At 38.1% G+C, this 27,550-nt stretch overlaps 4 protein-coding genes across 4 annotated transcripts; 1 reads left to right on the forward strand and 3 right to left on the reverse strand.

Moving 5' to 3' along the window:
* Positions 1-1,182: 1,182 nt before the first annotated feature.
* Positions 1,183-11,647, reverse strand: acaa2 (acetyl-CoA acyltransferase 2). Its single transcript, XM_057832935.1, has 10 exons — positions 11,491-11,647; positions 10,439-10,605; positions 10,229-10,357; positions 8,862-8,978; positions 8,647-8,794; positions 6,844-7,019; positions 6,603-6,732; positions 6,447-6,517; positions 1,915-2,069; positions 1,183-1,830 (listed from the first exon to the last, which is right to left on the reverse strand). Exons 1-10 carry the CDS (start codon positions 11,504-11,506, stop codon positions 1,749-1,751), a joined length of 1,191 nt encoding a protein of 396 aa, XP_057688918.1. The 5' UTR covers positions 11,507-11,647; the 3' UTR covers positions 1,183-1,748.
* A 178-nt stretch (positions 11,648-11,825) lies between these two features.
* mrpl40 (mitochondrial ribosomal protein L40) lies at positions 11,826-13,906 on the forward strand. Its single transcript, XM_057832936.1, has 5 exons — positions 11,826-12,022; positions 12,113-12,193; positions 12,280-12,435; positions 12,526-12,607; positions 12,687-13,906. The coding sequence occupies exons 1-5, from the start codon at positions 11,961-11,963 to the stop codon at positions 12,912-12,914; spliced, it is 609 nt and encodes a 202-aa protein (XP_057688919.1). The 5' UTR covers positions 11,826-11,960; the 3' UTR covers positions 12,915-13,906.
* On the reverse strand, positions 13,386-15,058 carry c3h22orf39 (chromosome 3 C22orf39 homolog). Its single transcript, XM_057832937.1, has 3 exons — positions 14,783-15,058; positions 14,225-14,392; positions 13,386-13,621 (listed from the first exon to the last, which is right to left on the reverse strand). The coding sequence occupies exons 1-3, from the start codon at positions 14,846-14,848 to the stop codon at positions 13,490-13,492; spliced, it is 366 nt and encodes a 121-aa protein (XP_057688920.1). The 5' UTR covers positions 14,849-15,058; the 3' UTR covers positions 13,386-13,489.
* A 637-nt stretch (positions 15,059-15,695) lies between these two features.
* Positions 15,696-26,144, reverse strand: ufd1l (ubiquitin recognition factor in ER associated degradation 1). The gene is made up of 12 exons (XM_057830765.1): positions 26,010-26,144; positions 25,665-25,797; positions 23,334-23,366; positions 23,120-23,241; positions 22,899-23,029; positions 22,732-22,804; positions 21,095-21,163; positions 20,940-21,008; positions 20,813-20,863; positions 19,408-19,496; positions 16,410-16,494; positions 15,696-16,330 (listed from the first exon to the last, which is right to left on the reverse strand). The coding sequence occupies exons 1-12, from the start codon at positions 26,010-26,012 to the stop codon at positions 16,256-16,258; spliced, it is 933 nt and encodes a 310-aa protein (XP_057686748.1). The 5' UTR covers positions 26,013-26,144; the 3' UTR covers positions 15,696-16,255.
* Between the last annotated feature and the right edge of the window lie 1,406 nt (positions 26,145-27,550).

Here is a 27,550-nt window from a genome sequence, read left to right on the forward strand (position 1 = left end):
GTCTCTCGATGTGAAAAACTGATAGAAACATACCCCAAGCGACTTGCAGCTGTAATTGGAGCAAAAGGTGGCGCTACAAAGTATTAACGCAAGGGGGCCGAATAATATTGCACGCCCCACTTTTCAGTTTTTTATTTGTTAAAAAAGTTTAAATTATCCAATTTTGTTCCACTTCACGATTGTGTCCCACTTGTTGTTGATTCTTGACAAAAAATTTAAATTTTACATCTTTATGTTTGAAGCCTGAAATGTGGCGAAAGGTTGCCAGGTTCAAGGGGGCCGAATACTTTTGCAAGGCACTGTATGTACAGTACATGTGATATCTACCATGTCTACCATATCTACCATAACATGCGGGCGTAGTTTGTAGGCTATCGGCTACAACATGTATTATTGGAGCTACCTAGCATCGCGTTTGCTCGGCGTCACAACTTTCTTGCCTCCTCCCCACTCCTGCTCTGCTCTGTCGTCTCGGTGAGTCCGTCTCCCTCAGACTTTTCGACCAATATAGTAACACATAGTAACGCATGCCTTTCCGTCCTCAGTAACGGTAACGGCGTTGCCAAGATGAGAAAAGTAATTAATTAGATTACCCACTACTGAAAAAAATAACGCCGTTAGTAACGCCGTTATATTGTAACGCCGTTATTAACAACACTGGCCGTAAAGCAGTCAGCACATTTGTAGTTTTTTTTGTTGCAGAGTTCCTGCCACCCTCTTCAAAGTTAATAAGTGCTAGTAAAAGCAATGCAGACCGCCTCAAGATATAAAAGAGGTGTCATTCAACTAGTTGTCAGTCGACATATCACAAATGTGAAAATATTTTATAAAGGTTGAAAAGTTACCTAGTGTTCCTTTAATTGTTGTATTTTAAGTTTTGTTTAGCACTGCATATCCATAACTATATATTTCAATCTACTTGCTTTCTATTCCTATTGTGCTTATCTCCATTGCTGATTTCAATTATTATTAGTAGTAGTTTTTGTTTTATTTTTATTTAATTTTATTCTATTTGTGATTAAATGCGATTTTTATGTATAATTTTATTTCCGATTTTGATTGTCTTGGTTTTAACGTTGTATTGATTTAAATGTGATTTTTATGATCTTCATGTGATGTAAAGCACTTTGAATTGCCTTGTGTTGAATTGTGCTATATATATTAATTTGCCTTGCCTTGCCTTTAAACAGTTTGGCTTGTAAACTAAAATTTAAGTGCTCAATGTAGAAATCACCCTTATTGCATAAGTCATAGTTTTTAGTTATGGAAGCCAACTTTCTTGTTGTATAAACTGTACTTGTTTCATCCCTCATGTATTTCATTATAATAGAGATTTTGCATCCTGGGGTAGTTTGTGTTATTGTTGTATGAATACATCTTTAATTAATCTTGATGACTGACACAACAAATAAGGAAAAATGCTTTCCAAAAACTGAATTTATTAAAATTATCCAGCAAAAAAAAAAAAAAAATCAGATGTAAAGCAAAAATGATCTGTAATGGAGTGACCAAAATGCGAGGTAAATGTTTACCATACACACTGTATGTGATTTCATTGTAGGAGTTAGTCACAAACTCATCCTCTATTTGGATCACAAATAAGGTTATAAGTAAGGCAACGTGTGTAATACATTACCATTTATAAATAGACTGAGGTTGCAAATGGTTATCTAAATCAAAAGGCAGACAACTTTAGTATGAATATGAACATGTATGGTGTTCCTCTTCTTAGCGGTTCGGTTGCACACTCAGCACTTTTCAAGAACAATGGCGATTCCTTGACCGCCCCCGATGCAAGCTGATCCAACGGCGTACTTGCCGCCTCGTCGCCTGCCACCGAGAACAGAAATAAATCATTCAAAGCATGAAGATTAAAACTCCTGATGACAGTGCATACTGCCGTGACCACGCTACCTGAGCTCATGAACCAGGTGAGTGGTGATGCGAGCCCCCGACGCGCCCAAAGGATGTCCGATGGCGATAGCTCCGCCGTTTACGTTGCTTTTTTCAGGATCCAGTCCTAAGGCCTTGGACACTGCCAAGTATTGGGGAGCAAAGGCCTCATTCACCTGTGTGGAACATTAACCAATACTATATTTGCATACTGTATGTTTCAGTGTTGATTCTAAATTGAAATCTGTCTCTTTTTACCCATAAGCCAACCGTAGCTCCTCCACCAAAAAGAGTCAACAAAATCCCCCTAATTTCTCCACAACGGTGTTCAAATTTCCTATAGAATTGACCTTTTGTAAACTTCGCCTCCTAAACGACCACTGACCAATCATACGTCCTAGAGACAGTTGTTTAATGGAGCAACCGCCGACAAACTTTGGGGTGCCCTATTAATTGATTTGGTGGTTTTAAGATGGTCAACTGCCATAAACTTTACGGAAGAAAACGAAAACGATCAACATTCTGCGGATGTCCAAAAAGGGGACATGATGAGATATCTAAATTGGACACATGGTACACCAGGAGTTTATCAGTATGAATGCAGTTTTTTTCTCTTCCCAAAGCCGAGGGGGGGAAAAAAAAAAAAAAAAAAGGATTCCACAATTGATTACCCGTAAACAATCGGAACGTACAGCGTCACTCCCAGCTAAACGTCTCAAATATAAACAAGCATAAATATGTGTTCTCTTAAGGTAAGATTAAGCTAACGCCAGAGACTAATTAGTCTTGCCTACCTGGCAGGCAAAGTCTTGAACGTTCACAAAATTGGATATCAAAATTGTAATTACTGTAATCTGATATTATACAGTAGCATAATAGGATGTTATTGCAATAATGTCTAAAATGCTTTGCTATAACAGGCTTTCTACAGCTATTAGCAAATCTCATTTAATGCTTTTTAAAGCCACTTTTAATGCCACTTTATAATAATTTGATGCCCATGCTCGGCTGGAGATAGTTTTACACACCCAAATCCTAAGCGTAAAACAAGGGATATTTTTAATAATTGAAAATACAAATGCAACTTAAACACAACAAACAGCTTGATGCAACTTCTGTTCCAATGAGAACACAAGGCTCAGGAAGGCCATGCATGCATGGAGGAGAGAACACTAGCAGCCGATGGGTATTACCTTCCGCCCTAAAATTAGCAACCACAGAAGCTACGGGTACATAAGAGGGGTACCTCGACTTAAGATAACGTAACTCTTGTAGGAAGCAAAATTGAGAAGCATTTCTCAATCTTTGTGCGCCGGCCATAACAAGCAGTCAACGGCGAAACACAATCCGTTTACCCCCCCCCAAAACACATCGCCTCTTTCTCACGTGCATAATCAAAATCTGATTTAGATAAGTTATGTAAAGGTTTTTTTAACTGTCAAATTTAGATATTTTTAATGCCTCGAACATTTAGTTGAACCCATTTAATCCCAAATTTTTCCCAGACATATAAAAGTCAAAATCATGTGTCATTGATAACCCTTTTAAGTAATCAGTAATTAGTAATAAAAATTTTTAAAAAAATATCAACACATAGGTCAAAATGTATGCTTTATGATCGGTCACAATTGTGACCAGTGGGATAATATGCTGTAATCGCACTTTAAAGCTTTGAAAGTGAACACAGGCTAAAACTGAAGATATGTCAACAGTTAGTTTTGTTTTATTTGAAAATAACATATTTTGTCACATTGCATATTTTATACAATCTTAGTTTCGTCAATCACAGTACTAAACAACAGTTAGTTTTGTTTTATTTGAAAATAACATATTTTGTCACATTGCATATTTTATACAATCTTAGTTTCATCAATCACAGTACTAAATTCAATAGATAACATACATTCCACAAATGTTCAGTGCTATTGACATCTCCTGAACGAAGTGGTTCATTTGTGTGTAGGTGGTGCGTTTATCACAATAACGGCATCGCAGGAACCTATTCCCTGTGTTTATTGGCCAGTGAGAGTGTTCGTCATCTCTTGCCTGATCTTGTACCGTAGCAGACAGTAGAGCTCTTCTCCCATGAGACAAAGGCCTTGTACCAAACCTCTGCATCAGAGACTGTGCCACTATCCTTGTGAAAGTGAGCAGATCTATGTTCCCTCCCATGACAAATCTGTAAAAGTAATGACTATTTACCAGTGCACTGCTGAGAGACTATGAAAAGATGGGCCACCACCACTTCTTGGACCTGATTGCGATGCTGTATCTAGAGACCTGTTGGTCATGAAGGTCCACACCACCCATGTGTTCATTATACTGTTTGGTGCATTGTGGTTGATGGACTTGGTCAAAGGCATGTCACTCTTTATTCCATCGCTTTGTTTGTTTTTTTGTTTGTTTGATGCTATAGTCGTATTGTTGTTTCCAGCAGACCAACAGCTTTTCTGTTTGCGTTAAAACTTCTGAGGTTCCTCGATGTAACTTCATGAATTCACTCTTTGGTTTGAAGGATACATCAAAGAGTTGGTTTTCCCTCATCGTGTCACAGCTCCCATAGCCTCTCTTTGCCATCTCATCAAGGAGTGATAGAGAAGTAAATAGGTTGTCATGGTAGAATTTGCAACCTGGAGGCACCTCACCCTGCTCTGCAAGACCAAGAACAACACTTGGCCCTTGGCCTAAGCCAGTCTTTGGGAGGAGCGTGTGGCATCCCCCATATGGCTCCATATGATGCATGTATCCGCTGGATGATGCAAGGCTCCATATCCTATAGCCAAAACGGATTGGTTTCCGTTTTATAAATTGCTTACATCCATGACGCCCATGACTCAACCCTGACCCTGACTCAACCCTCTGGCAGCTAGAAGACCTTAGAGATTCTTCAAATGGTCTCTTCCGGCTTCACAAGATCTTTAGAGGTTCTTTAGCCTTGGCTTGCAATCGGTTAGAGTACCTTGGCGGGTCTTCTGTCTTGTCCCTTTGGCGGCTGGATGACAGAGGTTCTTCGCTCCTCTGGCAGCTAAACACCATTACAGGTTCTTTTGCCATGGCCTGCAGTTGGTTAGAAACACCTTTGTGGTTGTTTTGTTTTGATGTTATGGTGGCTGGAGGATGTCAGTTCTTCAACAGTGTAGGATTTTTGAGAAGGGGCACTTGTGATGCTAGGACTATCAGGACAAATAATGTTTCTCTCGGCTGTTTCAGCTTTGGTCACTTCATGAGGCTGATTGGCATTACTTGGAGAGGCCATACATTCTCCTTGATCAAAAGGTGGTAAGGTAATGATGGTAGTTTGTTGGAGGTGAAGGTTGTAATCATTATTGTCGCGGTCATCATCTCTGCCGACAAGTTCTGCATATGCATTCAATATCCATGCTGGCAAATGGCCCATCTCCCCCTCATAGTCTATATCAAACCCATCACTATCACAATCACTGATGGCATCTTTTTCACTTTGAGGGATAACAGCAATGTTGCATGCCTTGTCTGGACCATCACTGACCCCCAAAATATCAAGCACTTCACTCAAAGTGAATCTAAAAGCAAGAAAAAAGATCAGACTTAGACATAGCTAGCAATTTGTATGTATAGACCTATGTGTACACCTAGGTACAATGCACTATCCCACAGGTCACTAATGTGACCATGCAAATGTTTGCTCATGCTGCAAGGATATCAAACATATTTGAGTAATAGCAAATGCATATATCATTACTAGACAACCTAAAGATCATGTGTACAAAAAATCTTTGCTTTATGTTTATTTGAACATACTTTACTGACCTTTTTTTGGAAGGAGTTGAGGAAGACATCTTCTTCTCAAGGTGCAACCAGGAAGTAAACAGCTTTGGTCTTGTGGTAATTTATTCCAAACATGTGTAAATGCCTACATTTAATCCAAAAAATGTATTCTTACAATACATACTGAAAATATTTTGAAAGGTTATTCAAGAAAATTTTTAGAGGCCTGTAAATCAAATCATTCTTGTCCTTCACAAATGTGACCGGCGGGTTGAAATGGGTTAATGCTTTTTAAAGCCTGAAGTTTGACAAAATCCATTTAATGACTTTTAATGCTTTTAAATGACCCGCATAAACCCTGTATAATGCTTCATGTCTTCATTCACAGTCCATTCTATGAGTGGGTCAACATTAAAGCGATGCTTCCTCTTCATAAGTAAACATGGCATTCTAATAAGCGCCCTGAACTTATTTTGTTTTTATTTTTCATGTTGCATTTTTTTAAAACTAAAACTTGAGTATCCCAACTCTTTGCTTGGCTGTGTTTAACCTAAATGCTAGCTTAGTGCAATTTTTTATTACATTTTCAATATAACCCTCGTCTGCATTGAATGTTGCACTGGTATTGCTTAAATAAACCACTTAAAACACTTCGGCAAACGTTTGTCTGCAATGGCTGTGCCGTTGGAGTGACGAAGCTTGTCGGCTTAGCAACCGTAACTACAGTAAGTGGGGAGGGACGGAGGTTTTGCGAAAGGTCAATTGGCAAAAGAGATATTAATAATAGATGGATTTCAGTGACTAACCTCCACCAAGTCCATATCACTGAGTGAGAGTCCGGCTTTTTTGAGTGCTTCTGTGATAGCTGGAACGGGGCCTGCGGAATCAAAATATCCTTATTTACTCTTGTTTCCCATTTGAAACAAAGCCTTGGCTGTATTCTTCACAAGAGGGCCACTAACCAATTCCCATGATGCTCGGGTCACAGCCTGACACGTGATAGGCCACAATTCTGGCCAGTGGAGTCATCTTATGTTGACTAAGTGCGTCTTCACTAGCAATCACCAATGCAGCAGCGCCATCAGACACTCCCTGCGGAAAAGCAGTTTTAGCGGAACTGAACAAACACTGGATATCATGCACAAACGTGTTATCTCATGATTAATGTTTTTTTTTTTTTTTTTTTGCAAACAACAGACTTACTGAAGCATTAGCGGCAGTAACAGTGCCTCCTTTCTTGAAGACAGTGGGCAGTTTGGCCATCTGTTCCATTGTGGTCTGAGGACGAGGGTGCTCATCCTGAGCCATGGACACTTTGCCTTTCTTTGACTTCAGTTCTACTGGTGCCATTTCTGCTGTGTAGTGGCCCGCCTCGTGAGCTGAGGAAAAAATAAATATGAGGAATTTAATATAAAAAATATGCTTTTCTCCAGAGAGGTTTTCACCAGAGATGGGTAGAGTAGCCAAAAAAATGTCTCAAATAAGAATAGCATTACTTCAAAATAATGTTACTCAAGTAAAAGTATAAATAGTCATCTAAAAAATGTGCTGGAGTACAAGTAAAAAAGTATTTAATGAAAATAATACTTAAGTAATGAGTAACAGCATACAAAATATCTACTTTTCTTTCTTTCTTTCTTTTTTTTAATGTACAGAGTTAATTATGTTGTGTGACCAACATATCAGGTTATGCTAAACACACAACATAATTAACTATGTGCATTTAATTTTTGATGCCGCGAGCTACCCACACCAACATTGTGATCGACTGGTGGATCGCGATCGACGTAATGGGCACCCCTGGCTTACAACATCTGATTTTTTTTCTTTTTTACAATGGTATATTTTGTCATCTGTATGAACTTTTATAATTAAAAAATACACAAAAATCATTGAATTCTGAACAAACAAATCTACACAAATGAAATATCACCCATTCAAAGAGCATGAGTGCCCACTAGTGGAGAAAACATATTTCCTACCATGAAATAAAAACTATCATATCTCGAGTTTTCCATGGTCTATTGGTGCCAAATAAGAACTGGGACTGGGAATTGGCTTTTTTTACTAATGTTGTAATATATAATATAATTGTAAATAGTTTAATTTTTACGACGCTTTAAAGAGTCCATGTAATCACGGCCGACGTGATCAACTGCAAGCTTCTGTGTCGTTATATGACTCTAAAGTTTAAATTGGTATAATGAAGTCATACATGGCTGGTAGAGCCATTGTGAGCATCTCTGACAACAATAAAGTCAAATCTAATACAGTATGTAGAATAAAGAGGAAAAACTATAACGACAAATGTGGGTCAAAGTAACTAGAATAAGCATAGTATTTCTTCTTCACAATTCTACTCAAGCAAAAGTAAAATGTATTGCTTGGTAAAACTACTCTTAATAGTATATTTTTCTCAAACAGTTACTCAATTAAATGGAGTACATGTAACGTGTTAGTACCCACGTCTGTTTTTACCTCATTTATTGCCACACGAAAGCTACTGTCCAATCAATTTTAGCAAGTTAGGGCAGTCTTTATTTTTTTAATTTCAATTTTAAAAATTTAATAACTTTAAAATTAATATTTAATTTATAATTAATACTGAATAATAATCAATATTTTTTAAATTTGATTTTATTTAGTCTTAAAAAATACATATTTAAAAAAAGGGGGTTCTCATTTTAATTCTTCTCTTTTTGAATGAATAAAACAGTAAAAATTCTGATTTCTGTAGTCCTCAATAAAAGCAGGTGATTATCTTTTTTAACGAATCAAACTGAGATACTTGCAAACATCTGCTTTTGCTAGGGAAAACAATCATACACTTACACAGTTCCATTATATTCATAGTCTAACTTTTCTCTGCACAAAGTTGTCGGTTTCAATGGATATTTACAGCTAAAATGCAAACCCCAGGACAACATAGGAGTAGATGATGTGATTTATATATGACGCTTTTAGGTTGAACTTCAAATGAGTGTGTTGGAAGGGAAGCAGACTGACCTGCTTTCCACCTTTGCTGCGTCTGATAGGCGTAGTTGTCGCAATCTTCTCGTGTGATTTGGTACTTCTCTGCCAGGTTTTCTGCTGTAATGCCCATGGGGATTTTTACATGCATGTCCGTCAAGCCTGCCCACAGGGTGTCCTCTAGCTGTTAATGAATAAGCTTTTTAACAAAAAATTTGTTTCAACGAGACACGTGATGAGAAAACTCAAACCTTGAGATCGAATCCAAACTTTGTACCGAATCGAATGTTGCGAACGGCGTATGGAGCCTGGCTCATGCTTTCGGAACCACCGCACAACACCACCTCAGAGTCCTTTACACAAATCTCCTGCAAACACAAATGGTGCCATTATGTTGTCGTGCAAAGAATATGTATTCACAGTGCAGAAAAAGAGAGCAATACTATTCAGTCATTCCCATTAAAGCGTTATTTTCATGTTTGTAAAGGGAGAATGAACATTGCATTTTTTTAAAATAACTAATGATGTAGTCCTTCTCAAAAAATTAGCATATTGTGATAAAGTTCATTATTTTCTGTAATGTACTGATAATCATTAGACTTTCATATATTTTAGATTCATAACACACAACTAAAGTAGTTTAAGCCTTTTATTGTTTTAATATTGATGATTTTGCCAAAAAAGTCAAGAAAAACCAAAAATCCCTATCTCAAAAAATTAGCATATTTCATCCGACCAATAGAAAAAAAGTGTTTTTAATACAAAAAAAGTCAACCTTCAATTAATTATATCAGCTATGCACTCAATACTTGGTCGGGAATCCTTTTGCACTGAGCAACAGTCCAGTGCTGCTTCTCTGTATCCCAGGTCAGGCGCTTCTGCCGCTGTTTCAGGTTCAAAAGTGGCTTGACCTGGGGAAAGCGGCACCTGTAGCCCATTTCCAGCACATGCCTGTGCACGGTGGCTCTGGATGTTTCTACTCCAGACTCAGTCCACTGTTTCTGCAGGTACCCCAAGGTCTGGAATAGGCCCTTCTCCACAATCTTTCTCAGGGTGCGGTCACCTCTTCTGGTTGTGCAGCATTTCCTGCCACACTTTTTCCTTCCCACAGACTCCCACTGGGGTGCCTTGATACAGCACTCTGGGAACAGCCTATTCGCTCAGAAATTTCTTTCTGTGTCTTAGCTTTTTGCTTGAGGGTGTCAATGATGGCCTTCTGGACAGCAGTCAGGTCAGCAGTCTTGCCCATGATTGCGGTTTTGAGTAATGAACCACGCTGGGACTTTTTAAAAGCCTCAGGAATCTTTCGAAGCGGTTTTGAGTTAACTGGTTGATTCAGATGATTAGGTTAGTAGCTTCTTTAGAGTACATTTTCACGATATGCTAATTTTATGAGATAGGGATTTTTCGTTTTTCTTGACTATTTTGCCAGAATCATTAATATTAAAACAATAAAAGGCTTGAACTACTTCAGTTGTGTGTAATGAATCTAAAATATATGAAAGTCTAATGCTTATCAGTACATTACAGAAAATAATGAACTTTATCACAATATGCTATTTTTTTGAGAAGGACTAGTATATGGATGCAGGAACACTGCTGTCTGGGTCAGTCTCACCTGAGCCCCATTGATGATAGACTGGAAACCAGATCCACACAGCCTGTTGACAGTGAGAGCAGGTACCGGGATGGGGACTCCACACCTCAGACCAACATGACGTGCGATGTAAGGAGCGTCTGCTGAGCTCTGGAAGGATTTGTTATCAACACATAAAAACATGGAGCCTAGATGTAATTTAAGTTGGTTTTAGGTAAGACAATTATACACCTGCATGACATTCCCCATGATGACGCTGTCAACGAGCTCAGGGGCCACGCCACCTGCTGCCAGGGCCGCCTTGGCTGCGTGCTCAGCCAGGTCTGTTGCACTGTGATCCTTCAGGACGCCGCCATAAGTTCCGAATGGAGTGCGCTTGGCAGCGACAATAAAAACACCTTTGACGAAAACAAAAATGAGGATTAAATATCATCCACTATTGCTTTTCAGACCGAGAACAGTTGTTTTGATTAATTTTACATGCAGTATTTCTTAAAGTGTCCTCAGCATCCAACATAATTAGACTAGAGGAGCACTCTGACAGAGCATATCCCACCTAAGCAGCCTTATTCAAAGCATTGTTATAATTCAGATCACTGTAAGTGGCACAGAATATGAATGAATCTAACTTTTTCCCCTTTATCTTTTCATTATATACCCTACCGTGCAAATTTGAGTTAAAAAGGCTAATGATCGCAAAATTGGTAATAATCCCTGGTAATAATCTACGGTTATTTTGAACTAAAACAGACATAAGGAACCAGGTCCATAACCTCTGCCTTCAGTAGATTTCACCTTCTGGTGGAGGTCACTACAGTGCTCTTCTTTTGTAAGCGTGAACCATTACATCCTTTGGCCTGCTTAAAGCATAGTCGGCAATTGACAGTGATAGACGTCCAGTCTGACTCTTAGAGCTGGCAGCTAGCCTCTCCAAGTTCAAATGGATTAGACTTTTAATGTTGTCAATATCAGTTAATAATTTCATTTGTTGTAGCTACAGGGTGTGTACCAAGTCTTTTTGCAATTTACTCGGAACTTTACAGTCAATTCAAATAAGGATGAAGTTCAGTTAATAATAAGTAATAAATTCCCTGTTTTTTTCCCCCGTAGAATATTAGTTATTAGCACTGAAAAAAGACTGCCTATATATTATGAATTGCATTGCCACGCAAACTGTCCAACAACAGTACAAAAAAATCCCATCCAAATTAAGACACGCCGATCCAATCATTTAGTATTGATTTCATCCCCGGTCCCCGAAAAAAAAAAAATAGTGTACTTACCTCTGAGCAGCGACATGTGGGCGAACAGTCAAATAAGTCAGATTCTAATTTTAGCCCTTTTATACTCCTGCACACTTCGATTGACTGCTTCAATACACAAAAAGTACACTGCGCGACCTTTACTCTAAATAATCGAGGAACTATCTTTTAACATACATCGGTAGATTCGATAGTGACAGCGACTTAAAAAACTAAAACTTTGTTTTGAAAAAATATGAAAATATTACAAATAATCACGAATTATCTTTTCTTGGACAAAAAAAATAGAATAAAACTCAAGCTAAGATTAATTTTTAATATATAAAATTCGCGAATGTTCTCAAGAAAAATTAAAACGAGCTGTGTGATATGACGTCATCTATGCGCGCCGTCCTTATCGCGTTTGAGTGATGTCTGGGTATATGTAAATTTGTATTTCGTTCTTTACTTACAGCACTATTGTGTGTTCTGGGTTAATATACTCCGAAGTAATGGCCACGACTATATCCCGCTGTATTGGTAGAATTTTATCCCGCCAGACTGCTCCGACGGGGTAAGTTCAAGAAGCGATATCTCACAAGAGCCTAACCACTTGGCGGCTGAAGGTTATTCACCCAATGTTTTTCCACGTTGTTTTTTTAAGGATTGTTTCGGCAGACAATGGTGGCGTTCTCAGTTCTTGCATTACTGCAGTGAAGACATTAAAGACGTCTGCTCCCCTTAGGTTGGATTTAAGTTTTGCCCTTTGCAAATCTGTCCCACTATTTTTGGTTGGTGCCTAATATTGACTGTTTGTGTCCTTCCATCAAGTGCGGAGCCCAAGAAGAAAAAGAAAGTGGACCCAAGAAGAGAGCAGATGGTGAGGGAGAGGATGAAGAAGAAACTGAAGAAGTTGGAGAGAGTTCCGCCCGAGTTCATCCCTATAGAGGACTTCATCACGCCAACCAAATGTTTGGATGAGACGAGGTGCAGTTTCTTCTCAACCAGCTTTGTGATTTGATTGTGTCATCATGTACTTCTTAACTGCTAAGGTCCAAATTTGTTGTTTTTACAAAGGGTCCGAGCCGCTCCCAGGCTGTCATTTGATGAAAGCGAAAGCCGAGCTCTGCTTCTGAAGGAGTGGTGTCGATACAAAAATGTAACTACCACTCTTTGACAACAGAAAAACGTCACCTTGCACGTTCTGTTTGTAGGCTACGTGTCGTTGGTTTTTGCAGGAGCAGCACTTGGCCGAGATGCAGGCTATCGAGCTTGCCCTGGAAGCCCAGAAGGAGGCACTGGAAGAGCTCAAGGCAGAATCTGAGGAGCTTTACCAGGCAGCACTGAAACCGGACCCTCTCCTGTTCCCCTTCTCCCATGAAGGCCCCTCTTACACGCCGCCAAAGATCAAATACGAAGCACCCGACGGGAAGTACAACGATGTCACTAAAGTCTACACGCAGTGATGAGCAGTTTCCTGTGTAATTTCATGTTCTCATGGCAAAAAAAAACCATTGTCGTGAACATTCAACAGAATAGTTCAACTACTGGATCACATTTTTATGCAAAAAAAAAAAAAAAGGACGTTTTGAAACAAAACCTGAAAATATTGTTTTAAAACATTAAAGTGGCTTCAGCAGTTTAGTGTTGATCTGTGTACTATCATGCCTTCAATGAGGTTGTCAATACCATCCTTTTTTTAGAAGGCTTTCATGCATAATGAAAATTGGACTATGCTCTGGAGCAAAGTGACAGACATTCAAGTTTCTCAAACTGCAGTGAGAAAATGGTTTTGTGTGTAAGAGAGGACAAGGTGTTTTCTACTGGATTAAAATACATGTGCCATCCACATTCAAATTGCAATCACAAAAAAGCAAATGTCATTTAATGATGTTGGCCAAATATATCACCTCATTGGTTGTTTAATTTTGTCCAAAAGACAGAAAAACAACACAGCATAGGGAAAAAAAAATGCCCGTGAGGAATAAGGTTAGACTTTTTGTAGACAGTACATAATTTATTTACAGTGTCACATAAGTGTTCAAGATTCCTGAGGTTTTTCATGGTTGAGAGGCAGGTGCCAGTCACTGGGTGGGTCTCGTCTCAGCTCCCAGACTGGGGGAAACTTCCTCTGCTCTGCTATTCGGTCCCTTTCACTTTTCTGCAATGCTTCCTGCAGCACAGACAAACCCATCTTGTGTCAAGAATTGTAACCCAAAAACTCAAACATTTTTTTCATTTTCATTTCATTCGTTTATTTCAGGCCATTATTCCTTCTCAAGACAACAAATGTATACAGCTCATATAATCAAGTAACAAAAAGAGCAGCAAAGCTAAGTAACATTGTAACATCAACTACATGCCTGAAAAGGAGTGGGAAGAAGAAAATTTATTTAATCCCACCCCTAAACATTGTATAATAGCTTTTAAATAGAATGCTTAAAAGGGAAAAAAAAAAACATATAATATGCATTTATCGATTACACTATGGGAAATAGTTATATTTGTTTGCATATTCCATTTTTTTTTTTTTTTGTATGGGAAATAAAACGGCAAATATGAGTAGTTGTTCCAGTTTACAATGGGACCATTTTCAGGGGTGGGGGTAATGCAAATGCAAATACAAATCAGTTTTGGAAAGCATAATGTATGTTAAGCATATACTAATTATTGTTTTAGACTTATGTTTATTTGAAAGTCACACAAAATATACAGTATATCCAACTCAGAAAATCTGAAAAATGAATGCCACAAGTCTCATGTACAATCTTATCACCTTTGCATCCGTGCTTGCGTTCTTCTCAAACGCTTTACAGTTGTAGTAGTCCTCTTTCCACTGCTGGCAGTGTGGAGAGGTACCATAAGTGTAGTAGTGATGGAAACGATTCCTAAAGCTCTTGCAGTGTCTGTATTCACTCCAGTAGTCACTGCAGTCCCTTAGTTTCTGCAACACAAAATCAAGATCTTTATTAATTGTTTCCCCCCCCCGTAAAGTTTCAAGAATGTTTACGACCGGGACAGCATGTCCATAACAAATATATATTTAAATGTTTAAAATATGTATAATTCAGTCCTTGTAATTTAAAATACACGATTTTTCGTGTATTATTGTCGTCAAGGCAAAATCTCAGCGTGCACGTTTGTCTGTAAATGCACATTCAAATTCAATGATTTGTAACCCACTCCTCCTCTGACGTTGCTATTGCTAACATGTTAGCAGCACCACACGTCACTTTGCTTAACCATTAACACAAGGCAGTATATTAGTCCAGAACACGGAGAATACGACAAGTTCACTAACATTAGGTTAAAGTACGAAAATGTACATTTTTACCTTCCATTGTCCGTCATCAAATTTGTCCATTGCTAGCCTTGCGTCCAGCGCTACATTAAGACGCATTCACGTACACTAGTTTTTTCCAAGTTTCGTACCAGTATTATTTTGCATTTTTAGGAATACAGTACGTTTATATGAATGTAAACTATTGTGTATCTTTTGAATTATGTGTCGAATACGCGTAAAATCGAATAATTTGTTGAGACTTTTAGGTTGTCCGAAATGCTTTAAAATAAATAGTGCGAGCACGGAGTTAAATCTTATAGTAGTGGAAGTGCGCATGACCATTTTGGTTAAATCTTATAGTAGTGGAAGTGCGCAAGACCATTTTTGGTAATCTAAAAAAATAACTTCATAAAGGCCTGACGACCACATACGTGGACATCACATTGTGGGTCATGCAGATCATAATATAACATTTGCTATGTTACGCAAATGATGTGCATATCTCAATTATACAGTATTGATATTGTTATATTAGTTTTTATATAACTAATTATACATACCACATATAAGATGTTAATAAATTTAAATTAAATAGTTTATGGCAACCAATCATGAAAACCTTTTTTTTTTTTTCCAAACGAAACAAGCCCATTTCCGCCTGTTTTTTTTTTTACTTGCTGAAAAACAATACTTCTGAATTAGTAAAAAAGGCTGATAAAATGAATATGAATTTGGTGATTAGCATTTAGTTGTTTAAAAAAAAATCTGCCACGCCTGCCTCAAGAGGGTCAAATTGCCTGTATCTGACGACAGACTTCAAATTCATTTAAACTGGGAGGCATGGCAATGAATGCTCATCTCTCGTGCCAGTGACGGCGCTAGAAGTCGAATCCATTTTGACTGGCGTAACATAGCGCTCAAGTTGCAGTTAACATAACAGAAATAAAGACTACCATACTTTTGACAATCCTTTATTCATCTATAAATAAGGAAAAAGAAAATACTTGTAGATCCCTACAATGACTCAGCAGAAACGCAAACATTTTTTTAATTATTAAAAACAAGTTCAAAAAATATTGCACCCATTATGTCATAATAATGGGCTATAATTGGTAGCAGTATGTAAGAAGTGGACTGCAAAAAATTACAATAATGGAAAATAGCAGGCAGATGTAAACTTCAAGTCTAAAAATGAGATTTCAATAGTAAATCTTTGTAATGCATTGGTAGAAGAACTCAAACCAAACACTAATACATTTGGGAATACAAAAATCACCGCTGGCAGCATTTTATGGATCTCAGCTTCAATCGGACAAAAAAACAAACAAACAAAAAAGAGGGTCTGCCCGTGTTGCAATCAAGTACGAGCCCACTTCCACAGCACAACTGCAATCCAAAGTGCCCGAGATGCCAACACCCCAGTTCACCTGAAAGAAAAGATTTCACTTTGCAGGTGTCGGTGACTATACATGTTGTTGGTGCGCGTATGTATGAGCCAACAAGTCGTTTCTTTGCTGGAACACATCAGGGTTTTCTGCCCTTCTTGCGTAACGATTGTCCTTCTCCAGAGAAGGCGATGAATCTGCTCATAGCGTCATCCTGAAAGGGAAAAAAAAACAGACCTTGACGTACAATCACAATTATGCAGCAATGTGCTGACATATTTCACAAGACTTACATCCTCAGCCATTCTCCTTGGCACTGGCCTTGAATTTCGGATAAACGTGAGCCTGCCGACTTTGAAATCGTAGTTGGGGATACCTCTGCAATGACAACAATTACAATTATGTTGAACGGGAGGGATGAAAGTGAATGTTCATGTTTCAGTGTCATTGATGGCGATTAGTGCTTTGGAATATGGAAACAAATCTATCACGATATGGGCCCTTTCATATCACGAGTCGCGTAGGGTTGTAACGAAAACCGATATTTCGGTATCAAGTCGATATTAGGAGTCTGAAAATGTGACGGTAATGTGACTTTTCTGCAATACCCGAAGTACCGTCAGTACAGAGACGGCATATCTGGCCGCTTCTTTTGTGTTGTTTTATGTGTCATACTTGGCCACACAAGTTGCCAGATAACTGGTCATTTACACCGCCAAATGGAGGTTGTAAATAAGCGGATATATGGAAACCCACGCTGTACTAAGAAAGAAGAACAACAACCAATGCATGCAACATGGCCATGGCACACACATTAATGACGTCTTTAACTGCGGCGAGATAATACACGAAGTGTTCCTCACTTTTTCTTTATTGTGTCAACAAAATAAATGTACAACAATACAACTGTCGGCCGCAACCCACGCTAGGTCTGAGCTCCCGCTTCGCTCGCTCACATATATGTCACTTCACATGCTCCTAACCCAGGGGTGTCCAAACTTTTTGCAAAGGGGGCCAGATCTGATGTGGTAAAAATGTGAGGGGCCGAGCTTGACTGACACCCTTTACGTAGAACAATATTTCTAAGCAAATTTTAGCAAGCCATACTGTGTGTCACATTTTCTTTATTATTATTTTTTAATTAAAAATTTCAACAATCTTGTAACTAGCCTTTCTGGCGTTCTCTTTCGACTCAGGTTTTTGCGAAATACTGCTGCTGTGAAATTAAACTATCTTCAAGTTGCTTCAATTTCTCGCTGCGTTTCTTCCCTGTAATCTTGTCGTACATGTCAGCCTGTCTTGTTTGGTAATATCGCCTCACATTGAACTCTTTAAAAACAGGGACTGTCTCTTTGTAAATGGGGCAGACACAGTTGTTGCGTATTTTAGTGAAGAAATAGTCCAATTTCCACCTATCCTTGAGGCGTCGGCCGTCGCAGTCAACTTTTTTTTATGTTGATTGTCGCCATTTTAGAAAATTGGAAGTAAAGGGTCACACGGGGTAATGTTGCTTAGAGTGCTGCTGCCTTTTAGTGGGTAAATGAGGAGCAACATTTAGTGTGTAAGCTACTTCATATGCTGGTAGCACTACTGCTGACCAATTTATTAAGTCTGTGTGCGGGCCAGACGTTATTGATTTTATGACAGAGGCTGGGGGCCGGATGAAATTTGACCACGGGCCGCATTTGGCCCCAGGGCCGGACTTTGGACATGTCTGTCCTAACCCCTCTTAAAGGCGATGCGCATATTTATGGACATTACAATAGGCTATGTTCATTTTTATTCATTTATTTAATCTGTCCAGCTGTTTGACACGTAGAATGGGAATTTGAGTGTCCTATTGGTCTGAACAGTATATCATACATTGTCATTCTGACATAAAACATTTTAAATGGGCTATCACAAAAATTGGTTTCAGCAAACCATGTCTGTAAATAACTAATTGCAATCTGTGTGTGTGTGTGTGTGCGTGTGCGTGTGTGTGTGTGTGTGTGGGTGGGCGCGCGTATGTGTTAGTAGTAAAAACAGTGCGATTTTCTTTTATACTTGAATGGTAAAAGACCGTGATGCACAGTATTATTATATATAATTATTACTATTATTGTTCAATACTCGAATACCCTACAGTACACGCACAGTATTTTATTTTGTTTATTCTATTGTTTGATACTTTAATTCACGTTATTTTAATACTTTTGAGCTGAATGCCGATTGTTCTGTATAAGCACACAGTATTGTTGTTTACTTCTAACAAAGGAGTGTTTAAGTACATGGGATTTATTGTTTATTTTTACCGTGGTATCGAAATGGTATCGAGACATTCAATGGTATCAGGATCAGCAGCTAAATTTCTGGTATTGTGACATCCCTTTGAGTCGGTGAAAAATTATACAAAAGATTATGACATCGTTTTGATAATTGACAAAGTGAGCTTCCACAAAAGTTAAATGTATCAGTATCTAATTACCTACAAACACTTGTGACTAGATGTTTTTACTTAAGATTGCTGTACATTAAGTTAGCAAATATAATTAACAATAAATTTATATTGATAGTGGAACAAAATGTTTTGTCTGATGGGATTTTATGTGTTTGTATTTTCAATTGTATTGCATGCATTACTCAGGTATGTATTTTTATATCGTAAAAGACAAATGTTGATACATGGAGGGCCGGAAGAGAGTACTCGCCGCTAGCCTCTTCCAGTGATCGTAAATTACGACGACACGCTTAAGGGACAAACAACGGGGTATTGGGGCTGGGAAATTACAAGATTGAAGATTGGAAAAAAATATCTGTGATCAAATATGTCAGATTTAATGGACCTCAAACATATGCAGATGCTAACTGGCTAGCTTAGCAGATTTTGAACAGTCCCTCAAAAAGTTTCCAACGTTAATGATTCTCAATAAATTGTGAAATAAATTGAGGTTGGATGGCACGATGGCCTAGCCCTAAACTACATCTATCATAAATTACCTTCATGTGAAAGGATGGCTGCTTAAAATATTACAGCATGTAAATGGAAAATTTCTTAAACCTATGATAATGAAAAGAAAATATTTAAACACAGCAGAAAGAATGCGTATTACGTCACAAGAAAGAGTGGACTGTCTGGGGTTTTGATTAGCTATAAAATTACCGGGGTTGAAACTTGCTTTTATTTACATTTTCTCTACTATTACACATCAGAGAAATTTCAATTCTGCTTTCTTTCAATTCATCACACAAGATTCTTTCCGTTGGGATGCACATGATAGAAGTGTTAAGTGTCTTAGAGTATGGGTGAACCTTATAATATCACTGGGGCCGAGTGGAGCAGGGCTGGGTTCGATCCCTTTTGTTTTGCCGTCCAAGCGATTGCCAGAGCCAGTAAAAGCCTAAGGATACAACACATTGTAATTACTAGGTTTGCACAAAATCTACAGTGATACAACCACGTCAAAGATGAAACGATACAGTCTGTGGAGAAATAAAAATTGGCTACGGTGTGCTTGCTTCAGGCTGTTTAATAGTCATTCCTGAAAAATTATATGTGGCGGAAAACACAGACAAGACTGAAAAAGCAGTTTCTGCTCTTGCAACCCTCTATAAAATAAACTGCTGTATTTTAAGCCAAAAGAACTGTTATGTTTGATAGAACAATATGTCTGTATGCTGCCAGAGCAGATTCATAGCCTATTAAGCCCCTGAACTTTTTAAATTTTTCCCTTTTACCCTGGAAACCCCTGTTTACAGACGTCGTGCAACCGCTTTTGTTTCAACCCAGCCATAAAAAGAAGGTAAGTAATTATATTATTTAAAATGTCTGTCATTTTTAGCTTTGAATCATTATTCGATGTCCAATATTTCGTAAAAAAAAAAAAAAAAACTTAAAAAAAATTATTCACTCGCATATTTTAAACTTTTAAACAAATTACGTCAGAATGAAAAATTTGGTGTGTGTAAAAAAGTCACAGATATCTGCCCCATAACTATCGCTTAATTTTTTTTTTGTTACTTTCGCATTTTACCCGATATGTTAGATGATAAATGATCGCTCCAAACAAAGAAAAATTGGAAAAAAAAAAAAAAAAACATTTAAAAGGGTAAATATATGAAAAAGAACATCTCGACCACTCCTTGATGTCTGCAATTTCTGCATCTCGACCCTTGTTATATTACCATGTTTCACCCATAAAATTCCAAAAAAATCCAGCCGTGGCCATTCACAGGCGTGTCTTGACACTCAGTGATACATGCTACAAGGAGTTTTGGGATCGAAACAAGGTAAGTACGCGATAATATCTCGTCAAAGTCGCATGCTCTCACTTCCAGATAGGGTTTTGCTGTTTATTTCATTCATTTTTTTTTTTAAATGCCCTCCTGTTCAAAATTTTTCCCCCCCCAGAAAATTGAGATTCGAAGCTTTCCAATGATGTATCACATATGCATATCTGACAATTTTGAAAGTTGGCCAAATTGGGGGTCTCAGAACGAAACTTCAAGTCACCTGAGTGTTTTCCGCCATATACATAATTTTAATGCAGAATAAGAATAAAAGCCTGTTGTGTATTTTATTCTAATTCCTATCAATTTGATTCCTGGTTGAAGGTTACTGCACATATCTGGAACTTAAAAGAAATTGTATTCTTTCCATATTGAACCGATAAGAATAGTATCAAAATCTGAATGTTTCTATCATGAAATGACTTACTCTAAAGCGCGTGTCCATATCGGCGTAAGTGCTTGGGTCAGCCTCTTCCTCCTAAGAAAATAAAAACCAAACATTTTATGTCGCAGTTGAAGACGTACAAGCTTACAAATCAAAATTTGGTACATACGGTCGGTTCTTCCTGGTGCTGAGACCGGCGTTCAGGCTCTTTGTAACCCAAAGGAGCATCAAAATCCACCTGGGATTGAGCGCAAATAATTAAAATAACTTCCTGTGGCAGTGAAGCCTACTTTAATCACATGCTGGATGTGGAATCATGCTTACATTCATATCACACTCGATTATGGATACCGCTTTGTCTGGTTTTGTCTCCATTACTCGCAGCTCATAAATCTAGAGGGATTAAAAAATTAATACGTAAAAAGTGGAACCAATCTGTTATTTGCTGAAAAACTATTAAAATATTCCCTTAGCAATACAAATATTTCTTTGCCATGATTTGTAAGCAGAGGTGGGTGGAGTAGCCAAAAAATATTCAATTAAGAGTCGTTGTATTTCAAAATATTATTACTCAATTAAAAGTAAAAGTCTTTTTTTTTCTCAGCACATCAGCTATATGAACTGTTATTACACTGTGCTGTAACCTATAACATGACCATATTAGGCCAAAAACACACAAAAATCATTGGTTTCTGAATTCAAATGAGAAAAATCCGCAAAAATGAAACATCACCCGTCCAAACAGCATGAGTTCCCTCTAGTGGAGAAAACATATTTCCTACCATGAAATTAAAAAGATCATATCACCGGTTTTCCATGCCACATAAAAACTGGGAGAAATGTTTTAATCGTCACTTTAGAATACTGTTAAGGTAATTTGAAATAGTCTTTTTTTATGGCGATTTAAAGACATCACGTGATTGAAAATGCTAGCGTGATCATACGACTTCCCACTGCTAGCTAGCGTGGCCGAGGTGGGTAGTACTGTGTTACATTTACTCAGTTACATTTACTTGTGTAACTGGGCAAAATGTACTTCTAGCTTGCCGTTCTATGATCACGGTGGTCTGTTCAATCACGTGGCATCATTAAAGCACCGTAAAAAAATTAAGTATTTGGCATAGAGCGCTGCCGTCCACATGACTCGAAAACACGGATTTTAACCTCTCTCCTAGTTTTTATTTGGCACCGATTGAGCACGGAAAAACCAGAGATATGATCCTTTTCAATTTCATAATAGGAAATGTGTTTTCTCCACCAGAGGGCACTCATGCTCTTTGGACCAAATATACTTCATTTTGGTATTTTTCCAATCACTGGAATTCAACGGGTTTTTTTTTTTTGTATTTCTTTGGCTTAATGTTGTTATGCAATAGGTTATAGTTTTCTTCTTCAAAGTATAATAATAGCAGTTCACATAGATACAAAAATACCATTGCTTAAAATAAAAATCAAACATCATAAGCAGTTACTCACAATTTTACTAACTACTTGAGTAGTCTTTTCACCAAATACTTTTTTTTACTTGTACTTGAATACATTTTTGGATGGCTACTTTTACTTGGGTAATAATATTTTGAAGTAACACTACTCAAGTAAAATTTTTGGCTACTCTACCCACCTCTGGTCAAAGGACAGTATTGTTACATCAGATTGGTATAAAGGAGTCACGTGATTCTTGTTGCGATGTCTCATGGATGAAATTGGTAAAGCCACTGTGGACATCTTTGGCAAAAATAAAGTCAAATCTAACATGTAGAATAAAAAGGGAAAATGTAACGACTCTCAACTAGCCCAAAGTAGCAGAAAAGAGTAGCATTTGTTCTTCACAAATCTACTCAAGTGAAAAGTATGGCATGGTAAAACTACTCTTAGAAGTACGTCTCAAAACATTACTCAAGTAAATGTAATGGAGTAAATGTAACGTGTTATTATCCACTTCTGGGTATTGTTTTGTGTACCTTTTCATTATAATTGATGGCAATGACATCACCAGTGGTCAAGCAGGCAAAATTTCTCAATGCATTCTCCAGCCTGAAAAAGAGGTTTCAAAATGTATAAAAAAAACACATTCCATTCCACTATGTTGAAAAGAATCACTTGAGTGTCGTTTAGCACAACTCCTTACACTGCTTTGGGGTTTGTTATGTCCAAAAAGTCAGGACTCTGTGGCTGGAACTTGGAGTAGGTTGCCACCATCAGGTTAACGCTCTCAACCTGGACTAGCCCACCTTCCTCCAGCAGCAGATTCTGCATCATCTGAGGAGAAAACAAAAGATCAGATGATGATCCTACGAGGCAGACTTCTGCATCTCGCACTGTTTAGCGACGGTTCTGTGCATCGCTCACCCAGTGCGGCAGGTAGCAGATTCCCTCATCTGCCACAAACTCTAGAACACCACAGTGAGTCATTCGGTCTGAGTTCTTGTTGGTCAGCTTGAACAGCATCGGGTAGGTGATATTAAGTCTGCCTGTTAATGTGGACAAGATTGGGTTAGGAATACATGCAAAATCGATGTATGTATCTTTTAACGGCATACGATATGGAAAGTTTAACACTTACTGAGCTGGTCGAGTGCTGAAGGTGGCATTATGACTGAGGGAAAATAAATGAGCGAGTTAAGACTTGATTATAATGCTATGATTGTTAAAATAAATAAATAAAAAACATTTTTTTATTCTAAATCCATAAATATTATTCATCCTGGATTATTCATGCCTCAATTTGGCAGCATGTTTCCTGGTGACTAAAGCCCCCTTAACACTTATATCCCGGTAAATTCCCATTTAAGGTGACGCAGAATTTAGCAGTGTCATGGCTTTCAAACATGGGGAAATGTCCCGGGAATAAACTGGGTTGCTTGTGTGAAAGTGGCTCTGATTTATCACGGGTTGGAGTCTCGGTGCTCTCTATGCGGGGCGGGCGGCTGGCGCAATTTTATAACCCGGACGTTACGTCATTTTTGGTCGGCACCGACTGTCACATTCTGTTGGTCACATCGTGTTTTGTTACAGAGCCGGATGTGGGAGCGTTCCCGACGTCATACCTGCAGCAAATTCAAGCTCATCGAGACTATTTAAACCCAGGCGATCCAAGAGAAGGGTGCCGAGATATTAACTTGCTGGGCGCCATTCTAGACCTGGTACTCTCGAATTTCGTGCATTTGCTAGCTTGTTTGTCTGCCGCCCTCGTTTTGAAATCCTCTACGTTGTGCTGGTATTTGAGTGTATTTATTTTGTTGTCTTATTGGCTCTGTCTACCGCTTAGGCCAGTATTACTGATCCCCGTTAACCTATAGTACTGTTACGGAGCTATTGTGTTATTCCCCCTTTTTCGCGATTGCTTGTATTTTTGTTTGTATTTAATAAACCCTTGAATGCTCCCTCCATTGTTTTCTGCTTTGAGGTTTTCCACAGTTGCAGACCCTAACATCGGCAAAAAAAAAAAAACCACACACATTTCCAAAGAGACGATGGACTCTCTTCCTCAGCTCTACGATCCAGCAGCAATTTAATTTCGTTATGTTTTCAGTTTAATTTTGCCATTTCCAGTTTGCCATGTTGATAATTGTCATGTATGATTACCTCTTTTCGTCTTACTGCGAAGAAAGACGAAATGGCGATCGGCCCGCCTTAGGCATGTGCCGATTACTGGTTTGAAGGTATACCGTGGTATAAACGTCAATGTTTCAAAACCGCAAAAATTTTCCGTCATACCGTCCCAAAGATATTAGCTATTTTTTATGTCCCAAAAATGCATGGACAAATCCCTCGCTTGCAGCTGTAAAGCGCAAGCCTCCCCCACCTGTTGTTACTCAGTGTCCGTGAATCAACTGTGCTACACAACGACTGGAGGAGGTGAAACTCCTGAACTTTTTCCCCCATCGAAGAAAACGAAATCGCTGGTATGGGAATACTTCGGTGACGGAAAAGTTATAGACGGCTGCGGCTTACAGGGGGCCAACCAACATGTAAAACCTTTTTGCGGTGGGTTGCTGCCGAGGAAGCAATACCTCCAATATGAGTTCACATGTATACAAAATTAAAGGTTAGTAAACACTGTCATTTAATTTCATTTAGAATATTTCAGTTATTTTTTTATTTTTTATTTTTTAAAGTATTGTAACTTAACATTATACTTATGTTCCAATTTGCTAATTGCTAATATGTTTGAATCCTTAACAATGGAAAAAAGTTTTTTTTTTTTTTTTTTAAACCTAGTTATTACAATGTAACACATTTTAGAGCTGTAATTGCAATACCGTGAAACTGATATTTTTGCCTAAGGTTATCATACCATCAGAATCTCATACCGGCTCATGCTTAGCCATAATATTTACGTCATCAGCTGTGACCCTGGAATCAACACACAGGCCTTGTCCCTGGAAAGTCCTGGAGATAATACTAAGACGCGACCAGTTAAATGTCTGCGTAATCTCTGTGTCAGTTGACCCGGGAAATTGCTTTAACACACAAGGGCTACCCGTTTACTCACAGGATTTTAACGGTGTAATGGTATATGTGAAAGGGTCCTTAGCCTTTGCAGCTATCACACTGCAGAGCAGGTTTCATTTCCGTCAGCTTTCCAGACACACAAAGAATGATGTGGCAATTCTATTGTTTTTTTACTCACAGATTCTGTAAAGGACTTCATTACAACTATGGCCGTTGTGAAAGGTGATGTGAGCAACTGCCAAAATTCAATGTTTTTTGTTAGGTGAGGTGAGTTGGACTCGCTGTCATCATGGAGCAAGGTTTTGTTCGTTTTGCTCGTAAGTCAAAGCACAACCCCAAAAAAGTCACTAACCACGTAAGTCAAGCTATCATTGCAATTTTCCTCCCGAACCAGTTCACACTACCTAACAATATCAAAGATAGATCATGAAAGGCTTACTTTTGCCTCCTTTCTCCACGTCGGAACGGTCGTTCGGACCGGCCAACATGGACACAGAGTAGCATCGATACTGAGTGGAAAAGCGGTTCTGGAAGCCACGGGACATCGGGTGGTCAAAGACCTGAAAGGAAAACTGGGTTGGGGAAGCAAACTTGTTACGACCAGCAAAACGTTGTCCCAGGAAAAAAAAAGAAAAGATGGTGGTTTGCTTGCGTTAAGTTTCATGATGACGGTGCGAGGTTTGCCGTGTTGTTGTTCGTTAACGGAAGCTAGCTCTGCAGTATCGAGTCGGGGTAGTTTTGACGGCTTCATCAGCAGCGAAAAATGAAAGGAAGTATTACTTACCATTTCGACGTGGTCGTCTTTGTTCCCTCGAAACACCCAAAAGAAAAATCAGAGCGTGTTTTAGGCTATCCTGACATTTACACTGAAGCAGAGTACTTCCACTGTTGTCTTCCGCCCTAACCGGAAGTACACGTGTGCATGATTGCCCGCCCTTCCCTGTGACATCATTAATACCGATTACACCATGTTACAGAAAAAAATGTTCCTAATCATTTTTTTTTAACTACTTGGGTCCAATGTTTCAATAATATTTGATAATAGCAGTATTCAAAAAATTAAACAACACAATATAACAAAAGAAAAACAATACATATAGTGATAAATCTTTAAATAATAATGAAATAATTTTTCTAATGTGCCTTATGCCCGTTTCACTGTTTCCTATGATGCGGTAATTTCACCATGGTCTCGCATAAACACGTACACTTAGCTCAATTGCAAGCTAGCGGCTATTTACAGAGTTTAGATGATGTACTGCTAAAGCTAAATCATACTGTATCATTAGCCAGGCCTGTTGTTTTAAAAATATTTTCAGTACTCAGTTAGGTGTGGATTAGTGTCAGTTAAATTTATTCCCTCTCCCATTTTAGAGAAAGTTGGACAAAGTGTATGGCGGACTAAAATTATGTCTTGCTGATTTTCAAGGGATGTGAAGCACTTACACGTTGTGTTAAATTGTGCTGTTCAAATAAATTTGGCTTGCCTTAATATTTTACCTAGGGGTACCAAATTGGTCAGGAATGGCACTGGTCCAAACTCAATGGAAAAAGTGCTCTTAAAAAGGTAAAAGTTTGGTTTTGTTAAAATTAGAGGCTATTTACAAAATTTCCGATTTTACATCCTAGTTAAACATAAAATTATTTGTTTAATGTCATTTCTTTGTGTTTCAGGTCAAATTAAGTATATAAATGGAGAAGGAAAATGTACATATATATTAGAAAGTACAAGTCATGAAAAGTGGAAAATAGAATTTCAAAGTCGTGACCACAAACTCAAACTTTTTCTAAACTTTCTTTATATGTCAATGTGACAAAACTAGGAAATACCACTTAAAACCTGGGAACAATATATGTGTTGCATTATCGTGTATCACATGTAATTGTGCTCGTGTCTGTGTGAGTGTGTGTGTGTGTGTGTGCGTGTGTGTGGGTGTGTGCGCATGTTACCTTTGTCACAAAATGTCTGCGCTCATAAGCAATGTCATTTTTTTTGTTGAAACATCATTTTCCTCATTTGTGTAAATACTTTGAGCAACAATCTCTTACATAAAGGTCATTTATACTAATTTTTTTTATATTAATAATATTAACATTATTGTATTCATGCTTACAATGAATAAATACATTTATAAATGATAACGTATTATTATATATTTTAAAACTATTTTAATCTGTAAGTGGTCTGATGAGACCTAGGTTGAATTTTTATGCCAAAATTCACAAAGTATGTTTGGCATAAACACTGCTCAACAGTCATCAAAAGAAAACCATATTTCCATTAAAGTAGCCTGGTAGCATTTTGCTTTGAGGCTGTTGTTCTTC

Source organism: Corythoichthys intestinalis, chromosome 3 (assembly GCF_030265065.1).
Source record: "Corythoichthys intestinalis isolate RoL2023-P3 chromosome 3, ASM3026506v1, whole genome shotgun sequence".
Classification (NCBI taxonomy): domain Eukaryota; kingdom Metazoa; phylum Chordata; class Actinopteri; order Syngnathiformes; family Syngnathidae; genus Corythoichthys; species Corythoichthys intestinalis.

Bases quoted from the DNA above. Each gene is read 5' to 3' on its own strand.
- acaa2 (XM_057832935.1), bottom strand. The intron at 10,358-10,438 runs GTGTATAATTGT...AAATCCTTCCAG, and splicing joins TCATGGGGAATGTCATGCAG to AGCTCAGCAGACGCTCCTTA. The intron at 2,070-6,446 runs GTTAGTCACTGA...TGTTCCACACAG, and splicing joins GTGATATGGACTTGGTGGAG to GTGAATGAGGCCTTTGCTCC.
- mrpl40 (XM_057832936.1), top strand. From the start codon at position 11,961: ATGGCCACGACTATATCCCGCTGTATTGGTAGAATTTTATCCCGCCAG. The intron at 12,023-12,112 runs GTAAGTTCAAGA...TGTTTTTTTAAG, and splicing joins CGCCAGACTGCTCCGACGGG to GATTGTTTCGGCAGACAATG. The intron at 12,608-12,686 runs GTAACTACCACT...TGGTTTTTGCAG, and splicing joins AGTGGTGTCGATACAAAAAT to GAGCAGCACTTGGCCGAGAT.
- c3h22orf39 (XM_057832937.1), bottom strand. From the start codon at position 14,848: ATGCGTCTTAATGTAGCGCTGGACGCAAGGCTAGCAATGGACAAATTT. The intron at 14,393-14,782 runs GTAAAAATGTAC...TTTGTGTTGCAG, and splicing joins TTGATGACGGACAATGGAAG to AAACTAAGGGACTGCAGTGA. The intron at 13,622-14,224 runs GTGATAAGATTG...TCTGTGCTGCAG, and splicing joins ACGCAAGCACGGATGCAAAG to GAAGCATTGCAGAAAAGTGA.
- ufd1l (XM_057830765.1), bottom strand. The intron at 20,864-20,939 runs GTATGTACCAAA...TTATTTTCTTAG, and splicing joins AGCACCAGGAAGAACCGACC to GAGGAAGAGGCTGACCCAAG. The intron at 19,497-20,812 runs GTAAGTCATTTC...TTGTATCCTTAG, and splicing joins ATATGGACACGCGCTTTAGA to GCTTTTACTGGCTCTGGCAA.